The sequence below is a fragment of the Fringilla coelebs genome (genome assembly GCF_963513975.1).
Source record: "Fringilla coelebs genome assembly, chromosome: 1".
Classification (NCBI taxonomy): Eukaryota; Metazoa; Chordata; class Aves; order Passeriformes; family Fringillidae; genus Fringilla; species Fringilla coelebs.
In genome coordinates this window covers 66,764,937-66,777,613 of record NC_140028.1, presented here as the reverse complement: position 1 = coordinate 66,777,613, position 12,677 = coordinate 66,764,937, and the positions used below count along the sequence as shown (strand labels likewise).

Sequence of the window (12,677 nt, the reverse complement as noted above, 5' to 3'; positions counted from 1 at the left end):
CGAAAGAGGGGATGGCTCAGAGAATTCAAGGGAAAACATGAAGGCAGTAGGTAAATAACTCTTGTATTGCACTTAGAGTGAAAACCGACAACCTTATCTTTTTTACCATTATAACTTCAAGAATACCTTATAAAATATTTGTTGTTGAGATTATTTCTTCACAGACTGACCTCCCACCCTTCATGAACTAAACCCCTTTAATTAAAAGAAAAATTCCTCTCCAAGGGCCTAGTGTTTCCAGCAGTTTGAGTTTTGATGCCCCAAAGGCTCACTGATTTTCACACCTAAAAACAGGGGGTTTGCTTTTATAAGTTTTGAAACAGTTCATTGAACAGAGAAAAGCAAAATGTGAAATATCATTGCATGAGAAGAAGGGAAGGAAGGCAACAGAGCACACACACAGGCTGATAACAGCTTAAGCAATCAGCTTAAAGGAGAAAGGGAAAAGTGCTACAGTCAACATCTAATGGCTTCACTGGCCTCTGCAAAAGGAACCAGGGGTCTCTACTGTCTTAGTAAGCAAGTTCCCCCATTAAAAAACAAACCCATCAAAATGAACATCTAATTAATTGGAAGAGCAAAACTGCAATGTGCTGCTGAGAGCTGCGGGCAGAATTAGCAGTGCCAGAGAAATGCTGGGCAGGCGTGGAGCCAGCCTGCAGCTGGGCACTCCCAGCCCCACTCACTGCGCACCCTTGGCAGAGGAGACTCGTGGGCTGACTCCAGACAGCGGGCTGGAAATGCTCCTCCTCAGGGAAAGGGGATGCCAGCCACCCAGAAGAACATCTCCTGCCACCCTCTCTTCATTGCTGAACAGCAGGGAAAGAAACTAAATCAAACCCAGTAACATGAAACAGCAGGAAGAGGGAGGAAAGAAATTAAGTCTTTTGCACAACAAAGTTGTTACACTATTAAACCAGCTCGTCCCTCCCCAGAGCTACAGCAGGATGTCTGAATTCACAGCAATTTCCATCGGCAGCCAAAGACCAAAAAATGAGAGAAAAGTGGATACTGCTCGCTGGACTTTACACTTGCAGGGTGCTGCCCTTCCTAGCAATACGACCTACTTTGAAGAATACCACCACTCTTCACTTATTTGCTTAATTCAAAGAGATAACAGACTCATCATTCATCATCTCTCAAAGCAAAGCACTCATGGAAGGTTCATTATTCGGGAAGAATTTCTACTCAGTAAGTAGCTTGAATATAAAACCTCCACACTGAGGATCAGCATCTCTACTGAATACTGATCTTTATTGCAACACAATGATTGCACTGAACACTGGTGTGTTCAGACCTGCTTACGAGAATGGAAGATCTTGAGTTTGGTCTTTTTACATAAATGTAAGCACTTAATTTAAAATCATACCATTTTCATAGATCCAGGAACCACTAACAAGGTATGAGATTTTTTTAAATGACAGAAAGCAGCCTTGACCAATTCTGGATGGACACAAAAGAGAGGGAAAAAATTTCAGAGAACTGCTTTTTTTCTCAGAAAACTTTGAAAATATTCACAGTCAAAGCAGGTAACGTTTGGACCTCATACCACCAAGAGTGATTTTGATAAATAATATTAACAGGCTAATTGCATCACATCTAAGTGAGAATCTGTCCAGAACCTGGGAGAATCCTAAAGCTTAACAAAGACAACTGAAATTGTTTATCATCCAATGTATAACCTCACAGAGTGAAATGCACACAGTAGGAAACTTTAAACTTAAAAATGGGAAGCAGTATCCTTGTTTAGTGTCAGTTGAGGGCAAAAAAGAAACAGGTGTTTTCCCAGTCAAGACTGCTAAATTACAAAAATCCTCTCAATCCTCTACACTTATTTTAGATATATGCATAACATACAAATGAAAACAATACATACAATCAATTACTAATGCTACAAAGAACTACTGAGGAAAGCATTATTTTCAAACAGTCACAAAAGAATTAATCCTCAAATAAGTTATCCTTCAAAATAATGTTACAGTCTAGAATAATTAAATTATAGGTAACAATGCATAAATGGTAATACTGCTTTTCTAGCTGTGAATTTGATACTGCTATGTTCATATAAAGTGAAAGCACCGTGTATTTGTGTAGAGTTATTTGTAATATTACACAAACATTAAACTGCTCTTCTATTAGGGTTTCCAGTCTCTTATACAAACTGCACCACACATATTAAGATAATGAAATACAGAATAAATTCAATGTGTTTAAAGAAAAAAAAAGGAAAGGGAAAACAAAAAGAAAACATTTGGTATTTGTTTGGATAAACTATCTGTGGTTCCATAACAACAAGGAAGGGAAACAATTTGAATCTGTACAGATCAAAACCAAACAGCCAACATAAATTAACTCTTAATATTTTTCATGCTTCATAGCAGGAGTCTGATTCTGTAACTTCAACAAATATTTCAAAATAATCTCATCACAATATAGCTAATGGTCCAGGACACATTTAAATTGATGCATAGAAATAAATGGAAATAGTAAGTCAAATGAAGAGCAGATGGTCACTCTAAACACTTCATTACCCTCCAACCCTTTTATTTCTAATGCAGAAAAAATAAAAGAACATTTACCATAGTCCACATTAGAAAACAAGTACTAAAAGCCCCCTGTTTTTCAAGTATTTAAAATACTAACCCAGAAACACTGTACACACTGCTAGCAGCTGTTGAGTTCGTCCTTCCAGCAAAAAAGGAAACTATTTGTTCTTATCCTTATCCTTCTATTTACTTTGCAAAGAGCCTAAAAACTCAATGATGTGTATGTTCTCCCTCCTCCTCTCCACATCATTTGACTTTTCAGGTCCATTTTTGCTGTCCCATGCGAAACCATACATTTTTAAAGTATGGAGGTTTAATTAACCTTTGAATTGATAACTTCACCAACAGCTACCAGTGTTTCCCTAATGTCAGCTGTACAGATGTCCACAACAAGCTGTCCTCAACCTGCACCATTTGTGCCCTGGCAGAGGGGGCACTTAGGTGAGTCAAGCCGGCTGAATGAGCTGCAGAGCCAGACACAGACTCATGGCCACAGCAGGGAACTTGAACTTTCCTGGGGAAGGAACAGGACTGAGGAGCGTTTCAAATTCCTGACAACTGCAGGAAAACACAGAAATTTTCTAAACTAGTAAGAGGGAAAAGGACAGAGAACTATGCTCAAGCCCCACATCAGAAGGAAGCAGACCTCTAACGCTCTTTAAAGAGTGCCTTCCAGAAGAGATCCCTCACAGCTTGTGTAGCTAGCTGCTCCTGGGAAGAAAATAAAACTACTTTTACAGACTAGGAAAACAGATTCAAGTAAAGGAAGACCCATGAAACTAAAATAAATCTGCTCTTATAAGAAGAAAATTCATTAGGTATCATGCTAGTAATACAGATGATATCCACACAGAAAAAGTATAGATAATTGCTCAAGGAGAAGATTTCAAATGAAAAGGGAGAGTTGAAATGGTTGGGAATTTAACAACAGAAGACCTGAACTGCAAAATGGACCTGTGCTTAAAGAAGGTGAGACACTAAACAAGGCCTCTCAGAGAAAGTTACATAAAAAAGGTATTTACAGAGGCATTGCAAACAGGAGCACAAGGAAGTACATGAAGACAAAGCATATGCAGAGAAGCAGGAGCACAGATAGCTGTCCCCTTTCTGTTTCAGAAAGGACACAGATGAACAATAAATGCCACACTTTATATACAGTTGTACTGTTATTCATACAGTCTCTTCAGCTTTTTTCTTCCTGTACCATATTCTGCAATTCAAACAAAACTAGTCCTCTGCTTGCTCTTACACATGTACTGCACTTCCAAAGTCTCTTTGCTGCTATTTCTTACCTCATAGGAACTTTTTACATGCCCAGATGTTCTTTTTCCTCTTCAGGACTCCTACTAAGAGCCCAAAGCTACAGGCTTGCCACCCAGCACTACAGGCTAGAACAGAACCACTGGAACAAAGCCTCAAAACATATTAGACATACCCTGTTGGCAAAAAAAGTTTCTATATTGTAAACTGTTCTGTAATTTTCCCTCTTATAGACCCTCTCCCTTCAAATCCATGGTGGTCTTCAAAGTTTCTCCAAGGATTTCTATCAGATAGGTAAGCCCAGGGCAAACATCTGCTATGAAATGCATTTTTGGGCTAATAAATGAGAGCCACGCTGATTTTTCACATGGTTACTCTCCTAGCCATAGCTGTCTTCTAGTCCACTGCTAAAAGGCTTCTGAACAAATGCATACAACAACCTTACCCTCTCCCCATCTCTCCAAACACACAAGCTCTCCATCAGAGAACTAGTGCCAGGTGCTCTTGCTTTTGCATTACACTGCTCTCATCACTGGACTTCTCCCCTCCCCGATTGTCAGCTCTTTGCAGCAGCACTCCTGTCATCCTGTCTGTCTGTATTACACTGAAAAAATGTATTGGTTTTCATTAATAACTAATGGAACTCACAAGCAGAATCTCTCTTAGGTATGCCAAAACAAAACACTGCTTTTTGTCTCCTCATTCTACTATGTACTCCCTTTTCTACTATGTTTCTTTTATCTGCTGTAGATTTATTGGGGATGTTTGGCAAGCACATCAAGGACCAAAAATTCCCTCTTCTCTCTCAAGAGCCTAATCTCATGCATTTCTGAAGCGTGGCTGCAGTCATGTTTGCACACACCATCTCATTTTTCCCTCTCTGGGCTGTGCATGTTCCTGACTCTGTATGTGATTGTACTGTGAACACCTTTCACACACCTTCAGTACACACTGCAGCAATGCATCAAGGCATATGGAGCAGGGAGAACATAATTAAAGGTTATTACCAGCAGACAACACATTGAGTTCCAGATACAGCTGCTTAATCAGAGCTGTAATGTACTCAAAAGGCATTTCAACATGAACTGAAGAAGCAAAAATATCCAACCTCTTCTACCAACAGAGTGTGATCAGTTCATGAAGTAAATTACTGGTGCTGGTGCTCACAGGAGCTTGTGAACATGAGAGGCCTTTCCCTTTCCAGTGCTGCAAATATGCTTTTAACATTTTCCAGCAGGTACTCTAATTTTATGTTGTTGAAAGGCAACTTCTGCATAAAGAAGGCATATTACCAATTTTATAAGTGACAAAAGCTTTAAAGAATTTATTTAAAAATCCCATTACCCATGTGATGTAATATATCTGTCAGAGGGAGGTGTATGTGCGTGTAACTCCTTAGTTAGGAAACTCCAGAGCAGGACCTGAATCCAAGTATCTACATGCATATTAGAGCATGTCTCTAGAGATAATATTCATGAGACATTATTTGGAAGTCATATAAGATACGAAAGAAAGAAAAAAAGAGCTGCACTTCTCCCCTGATATTTATAACTTTATCAAGTCAAATACACTAATCAATAAAACTGAGATGACTGCTGAAGAGCTAATTTAACATATACATTTGATGTAAGCATAGAGGCCAGACAGCAATTTTTGCTATGTTCATGTTACCCCAATGAGAAAAGAATACAACACATAGCAGATCAGAGATTAGAAAACAGTATTGAAGAACATTTACTATTCCTATCCTGAAGTGTTTCCATAGCAGCCAAAACAATTATTAAAACAGACACACCAAAAGGATGACAAAGAAATAATATAAAAGCCATTCATCTGAAAATAATTCACAGATTTGAAGAGTTATATTTGAGTTGTTGATTAATTTAATCCTTAAACATTACATACTTTCTAATACATCACACAAGTCTTTGTAACAGTCTTCACAGCAGCAGAGGAATTTATCAGAGCAAGAAGATTTTTAGAAAGAAGTATTTATAACAGACAACATGTTGACTACTGTGGATTCACATCACAGAAAATGTAAGGTATCTCAGATCTGCTTTGCAGGATGAGGATTTTCATACTGGAGGAAGCTTACCATTTGCTTCTTCTTTTATCCCACTTAAGACTACAGAAAGCCAAGAACACTCTACACATTCTCCTCCCGCCCTCCCACAATTTATCAGAAAATACCGTTTTCAACGGCATTAAGCAACATTAATTCCCACTACTCTTGACAGTCCCACTGAATAGCCATCTTTCATATCTGCCCTTTAAGCTTTCATAAGATGCACCTAATTAAAAATCAAAGGCTCAGTTTTCAGAAATGTCAGCCATTGTGCCTTAGAGTTAAGAAAAATTTGGCTTTTTGGCTTTATCTGAAAGCTATCTAAGTATTAACTAGCAGGCACCACCACTGCTGCCTAAATGTCAATGCTCTCTCCTTGCATTCTTTCTGTAAGAACACAGCATCACCTACAACCAGTTCTTCTTTCATTAGAGTCACGAGTCCTCCAGAAAAACAGAGGCAGGATTGTTTTGGCAACAGTGAGCAAGTGGCCTTCCATCTACCTACAACCAAGTTGTAAACTCTGACCAGCTAATAGCCTGCAGTGTAAGTGAGAGTGAAACACAAAAGATACTGAGCAGGTTCCCAATGGTAAAAAGAAACACACAGACAGCTATGTGTGAGGACGGAGGGATGCTTTCTAATGGAAGTGTTTTTCCTCCTTGCATCAGTTCTCATCACTGGATTTCAGATGTGCAGACACGTAGTGTCAGGTCAAGAAGAAGTAATGACACCATTTATGTTCCCCTTCCCATGGGAAATCACCCCACAGCAACAGAACTGGTCAACTGCCACTCACTCCTGTATAACAGATCCAACCTTAATAGCATCTCACATTCAATACAGGGCCCTGAGGAGCTTGTGGGTTTAAAAAGCCATCCAGTGCATTATTCTGTTTAGAAAGAATACTTCTAAAGCACATGATTCTTGCCTTAAGAGTGAAGAAAAAAGCCAGCATCATTAAGCAATCCTTGAAATTTCATGCAAGAAGCTGAGTATAGAAACCATTATCCAGGGGTATCTGCAGTGCTCAGAATAATCTTATGTTGACATTTGTGTGGGGGCAGCTGGGTACGAAACAAGTTTGTGAAAGCCAGAGAACACCTACAAATGAAAGAGTACACAGCACGTAGAAGGGCAGGCTAGCAGATGGGGTAGTCCAAGGGCAGAGCACATGCAGTAAAAAGAATAAAGTGCAAATGCTCCAGCAGAAAGAGGGTGTGGAAGCACCAATAAAGAAGGAAGGTGACTCTAGTTCACTACTGCTATACAGCCTAGAGAGGAACGAGCTAAGGAAGAGCCTGGAGATCAGGGGAGATCTCTGCTTCTGTTACCACCATCAACTAACAAGAGCTTACAAGACATCTACTCTCTGATACAGACACTATCACACAAATTATAACATTAACCACAATGACAGTTATCGATTTACTGGTGCAGGATTTATTTTTTCAACAGCCCCCACCTACAAGAAAACACTGTGGCAGAACGTGATACATTTAACTTGGACAAAAGCTTCACGGTTTCAGTTTAATTGGAATATTAAAAAAAACCCCAAAAATAAACCTCATAGTCTTTGAAATCAAATAAACCTTTCAATTACTTCTAAACAAAGTCTTAGAGATAGCCTAAAAAGTTGTAGTTGCAAGAGTATCATGTTCTAATATCAACAAGTTCCTTTTTCAACCAGAAAGGCAAGAGGGGAGCAACGACAGTAAGAAGACCACATTTTATAGATGCCAGTATCTCCTGAAATAAGTGCTTGCAAACACAATCAGCAGCACAGTGAAATTCTCTGCAATCATCTCTGTACTTGACTTCATGAGTAACCTGCTCATTGGTGATGAAGCCCACACTCCCTCCTTTTGAGACAATTTAAGCAAAAATGAAAGAAAGCCCCATACACTTTTTATTAAGAGATGCTACTCAATTCATTCAGCTTAACCAGTCCCATAGCTCCATTTCTGAGTATTAAAGCACGTTCTGTTTCACGTCCTATTCCCACGAAATCTAGACTTGCAAAGCTCAGAGAAACTTTACGGATCAACTTCTATAAATGGTGCAATGCCTCTTTCAGTTTTTCCAACTCTCAGTGTGGGTGCCACTTTCTTGAAAGAAAGGAAAAAACATGAGGAACAGGTATGTAATTCAACAGAAGTTTTTAATCCTCAAAACACTGACAGCTTTTACATGCTCCAAAGTCCTCCATCAGTCTAGGGATTTGGGTGAAAAAAAACCTAAAAGCCAACTTCTTACTCTGTCTTTGGACAGCTGAGCTGCAACCACCACATGTGCAGCTCACATTCTGAGAGCACTGGCAAGTCTAACTTCATTTGGAGGTCAGGTCAAGCAACAATGCTCCACCACTTCTTTACTGGGCCAAGTAGATATGTCCATATGTTTTCAGCACTCAAGGACAATGAGCGTCATTACCTCACTTTCTGATCCTACAAATCCTCAGACCGTCTTAAATGGACTTTACAGCAAAATCTGACCTTTGACAAATCAGAGTATAACCTTAAACAAAATATTTACCAAGCTTATTGACATAGACCTCTATAAGTAAACCCTTAGCACGCTGATAACGATCATCAAGTCTACGTTATAAAAGATTTGTGCTGAGATGTTAGGAGGAGTGCAGCAAGTTGAGAAGAAGATGTGAGGAGAGGAAACATATTAGCATTTCAAATATCTAGAAACGTGCAATGTAGTCTGTAGGCAAGGGAGGCCTGATAATGCTGCAGCAAGTATCTCTAGGTGGCTCCGTTCACATACTTCACTTGTAAGAGTCTTACTCAATCTCTTCTGTTTCTTTCAAGCAGAAACAATAGGGTTGCCAAATTCCATGTTTTAGTGAAATGATGCCAATATATACAGATGACAGCTAATATGAAAGGCACCTAACAAGAGTCTAAAGGTACTCTGGAAAAAACCTCTCTTTTATATTACTGGAGATTAAAGCAGTGCACAATTTCTCAGGCTGTTACACTCACTAAGTTCTCCCACCTGTTTTTGGAAACCAAGCTTAACGACTGGTGACTAGGTTGAAATTGAAAGAAGATTAAATGCTTTTCAAACATAGTAAACTTCCATACCATTTCATGGGAAACTTGGGTTTCAAGAGGGAGGGAAAAGGTCAGCAAAAAACGATGGGTTGTGCGTACTTAGCAGCTGCGAGGAATGAAAAAACCAAAACTGCAAATTACCGATACACACCGTGCAGCTGCGTTTAAGAGCGATAAAAGGACACACAACGGGCTTTGGGGATGCCGAAACACCGACAAACACGGCCCAACCTCAGCGAGCAGGCACAAACAACACACGCACAGCCCCGCAGGCCAGCACCGTCCCTTCCTCATTCCTCCAGCACAGCGGCGGGAGGGGAGAAAGTTCAGCGCCGGCACCGTGCACGCACCCCCGAGCCGCCCGGGCTCGCCCCTGAGCCCGGCCCCGCACCCGGGCGCCACGGGACGCGGAGAGCGCCTCGGGCATCCCGGAGGGCCCTTCAGCCGGCCCCGATAGCGGGGACAGTGAGAAACAAGAACCCAGGAGGGAGGAGGCGGCGACCCCCGGGGACCCCACCGCGGCGGGGGCAGCGCGGCCGCGCTTCGCTCTCCCCGCGGCGCCACAGGTGCTGCGGGGCCGGGGGCTGCGAGCCGCAGGGCAGCGAGGCCAAAGGCACCGCTGCCCCGCAGAGACTCCATTCTCCCCCGCCTGGCACACCGGGATGCCCCCCAGGCCGGCGGTGCCGTCGGGCGGGCTCAGCGGGCGGCCCTCCCGCACCAGCCGGGGAAAGGCACAGGTAGCGCCCGCACCGCGGGGACGGCCCCTGCCGGCGGGAGAGGCGCCGCGGGAGGCAGCGCTGCAAGGGGCTGTTTTCGGCTGCGCAGGGGAGGAGGAGAGCGGGTGCCCACCTCCCCGCTGGCTCGGGGGAGAGGGAAGAAGGGCGCAGACGGCTCCCGCCGGCAGGACGGGGGCGGGCGGCGGTCATGGCGGGGAGGCGCGCCGCGCACCTGGCAGCAGGTGCATGCAGGCGGAGACGGCGGCGAGGGCGCCCGCGGAGGGAAGGACGAAACTAGCGAGGCTTTCCCGGAGAACGGCGCCTGTTGTGCGGCCGGGGGGGGGCACTCGCAGGTGCCTGTCGCCAGGAAGGGGGGGACGATGCGGAGGAGGGGAGAGGGTAGCTGCAGGCGCCGTTTTGCAGGCGGCGGAGGTAAGCGCACACTACTCACCGGCAGCTCCACGTTGACTTCGGTCCCGTCCAGAAGAAGGACGCGGCACTGCAGCACCGGCTTGCTGCCGCCGGCCGCCGGGATGTGGACGGGCGCTCCGGCGCTGTGCACGACCCCTCCGGGGAGCGGCGAGGAGGGGAAGGCTCCCGAGCCGACGGCGGCGGCGGCCGCTCCTCGCAGCCCCCCGTCCCGCTCGTCCCCCTCGCCGCCGAGCCCACCTCGCCCGGCTCCGCGCCCGGCTCCTCGCCCGTAGCGCTGCATCGACCGCCGGCCAAAGGTCCTGCGCAGGAACCGCAGCATCCTGGGGGCGCCCTGCCCGGCCGCTCACACCCCCGAGCCCGCAGCTCCGCGCCCGGCCCCGCGGCGCCTCCCAGAGCAACGCAGCAGCGCCGCCCGCCGGGAGCCAGCCCGCGCCGGGCGCCGGCCGCACCGCCCCGCCGCCCGCTCCGCCCTCTGCAGCGCCGCCCGGCAGCGGCACGGCGGGGCGGGGCGGGACGCGGCCCCTCCCGCCGCCGCGCAGCGGGGCGTGCGGCCGGCGCGGCGGGCAGGGGGAGCTGCTGAGGCGGCCGCCACCTGCGGGGGAGGCCGGGGCGAGCGCCCCGCAGCTCGGCTGGACAGAAGCCGAGCCGAGCCGCGCTGTTCCTCTCCTTTCCTCTCCTCCAGAAACAGCCCCCTCTCCGCGGGCGCTGGGGCGGTGTCTGCGCGACGGCAGCCCCTCGCCGCCGCCCCCGGGCCGGGGAGGGGAGAGGAGCGGCGGGGGTGCGGAGCCTCTTTCCCCGGCCGGGCTTGCCGGGCGGCCCCGGCTGCGCGCCGGGCTCTGCGCGCTGCCCCCGCCCCGCGTCCCTCCCGCGCCCGTCTGCCGCTTCCGCCCCTTCGGACGGGCGGGACAGGGGACGGGGGAAGTTATTTGGAAATAAAAAAAGGAAGGGAGGGGATGGCGAACTGGGCGCAGGCAGAAGGACCGATCTCGCCTGTGCTGGAGGTGGCCGAAACCGCGGATCTCACCTGGAGGAGGAGGGCATCGCACCGCCTCTCCCGCCACCGCCTACATCCCCCGTGCACAGACACGTCTGCCCGGTGCGTGGGAATGCCCCCGCGTTTGCCTTCGCGATCAGCGCGGTCTGGTGGTTTAAGGAAATCGCTGTGAGAACTTGGCCCCGTGGAAAAACCAGACCCTCCCGACCGTCCCGGGGTTTTACTCCCTTTCGCTTCTGTGAGGAGTACGGGTTTGTTTATCTGTCACAGCAAATCCATAGATGCAAATACTCTCACGGTCGCTCTGCCAAAAAGTTAAATATTTATGTATTCTTGCTCGGGTGGGAGCGTTTTTGCTGAATTGCTACGTATAAAGTACTGGACGTGAAACATGTCTTGCAGAAACAATCAGTGAGGGTAATTCTGTTACCCTATGGTCAGATGTTGATCTGAAGAGCTTTGAACTGAAATAGTTTGCTGCTTCTTAAGTGTGGGTTTGGGGGATTTTTTTCTGCTGTGAATTTATTTCTCTGCACCTCACTTCCAGGCCCGTTTACACAAGCATTGTCCTATTAGGTATTCAGAAAGCCTGCCAGAATGTCTCAGCTTGTCATTTTTTTATTGAGACTTGATAGTATTAGGTAACTGCCTGCTGCTTCTGCATCCTTTTCCATGTTCCTTCAATGCCCTGGATCAGGTCTTGCAGTGTCTCATCAGCCAAGACCGTCACTAAACTGCATGATCTTTGGCAGAGATCTACCTTCAGCCCTTCTGCACTTTGTGGCTGCATAAAAGAGCTTTTATAGAAACAGAGTGGAAAGGTGCTAATCTCTGCCTGCTAATGTTCACAATCAAAAGTAGACACTTCATACAGATTACAGGGTTTTTTTCTCCATTTTTTTCCTTGAATTAAGAGCAGAATTTCGATTTTCTTTCAGATCCTGAATGGTGCAGCATACCTTGGGGTTCTTTCACTGCTTTGAACACTGTGAGGATATCCCAGTCCCATAAAGCTCATTTGCATACCACAAGCAGCACAAATTATCTTAAGAGCTGGAAATTCAGCAGAAATACTCTTGTCTCTTGAGGGAGCTTCAGCAATTCTGGTAGAAAGGAGAGTGGGGTGGAAGAGAGGTCTTGCATCACTTGGGACTTTTGCTGTGCTAAAAATCTTTTTTACTCTGAAGCTGTGAGACTTCAGCCCTTTGTCTCTTTCAAGTTCTGTCATGGAAACAGGAGTCTGGTATTTTAAAATGCATCAGCGTAGGCTTGCTTGACTTGCATTAGCAGCACACCTGATACAGGCCAATGGCCATACCCCAGAGGCTGTCCTGCATTTACACAACTGCCATAGGGATGCTGAGGTCCCATTAAGGCTCATGTTAAGAAATACAAGGTAATGCTCACAGTAAAGCATCTTTTAGAAGGAGCTGGTGGTGGGAGGAAATAAAGCTGGTTCCTTAGTACCCAGCCTCTCTGGGAGTAAAACAATTCCACTGTTATTTTGTCTCATGTTACCAGCACAGCTATCTTTAGCCGTGAAACAAAAACCTTGAGCAACAGTGGTACTGAGGATGCCTTGAGAAGTATTTAAAC

The 12,677-nt window shown here is 45.9% G+C and overlaps 1 protein-coding gene across 1 annotated transcript in view; it reads right to left on the bottom strand.

The window, feature by feature from the left end:
- EPB41L4B (erythrocyte membrane protein band 4.1 like 4B) overlaps nucleotides 1-10,406 on the bottom strand; it is a gene marked incomplete at its 5' end in the record, with an annotated part of 82,396 nt that extends 71,990 nt beyond the window's left edge. The window contains one exon of the mRNA XM_084216250.1: nucleotides 10,107-10,406. Within this exon, the coding sequence (XP_084072376.1) occupies nucleotides 10,107-10,406 (300 nt within the window). The remainder of the gene's footprint in view (nucleotides 1-10,106) is intronic.
- Nucleotides 10,407-12,677: the final 2,271 nt, after the last annotated feature.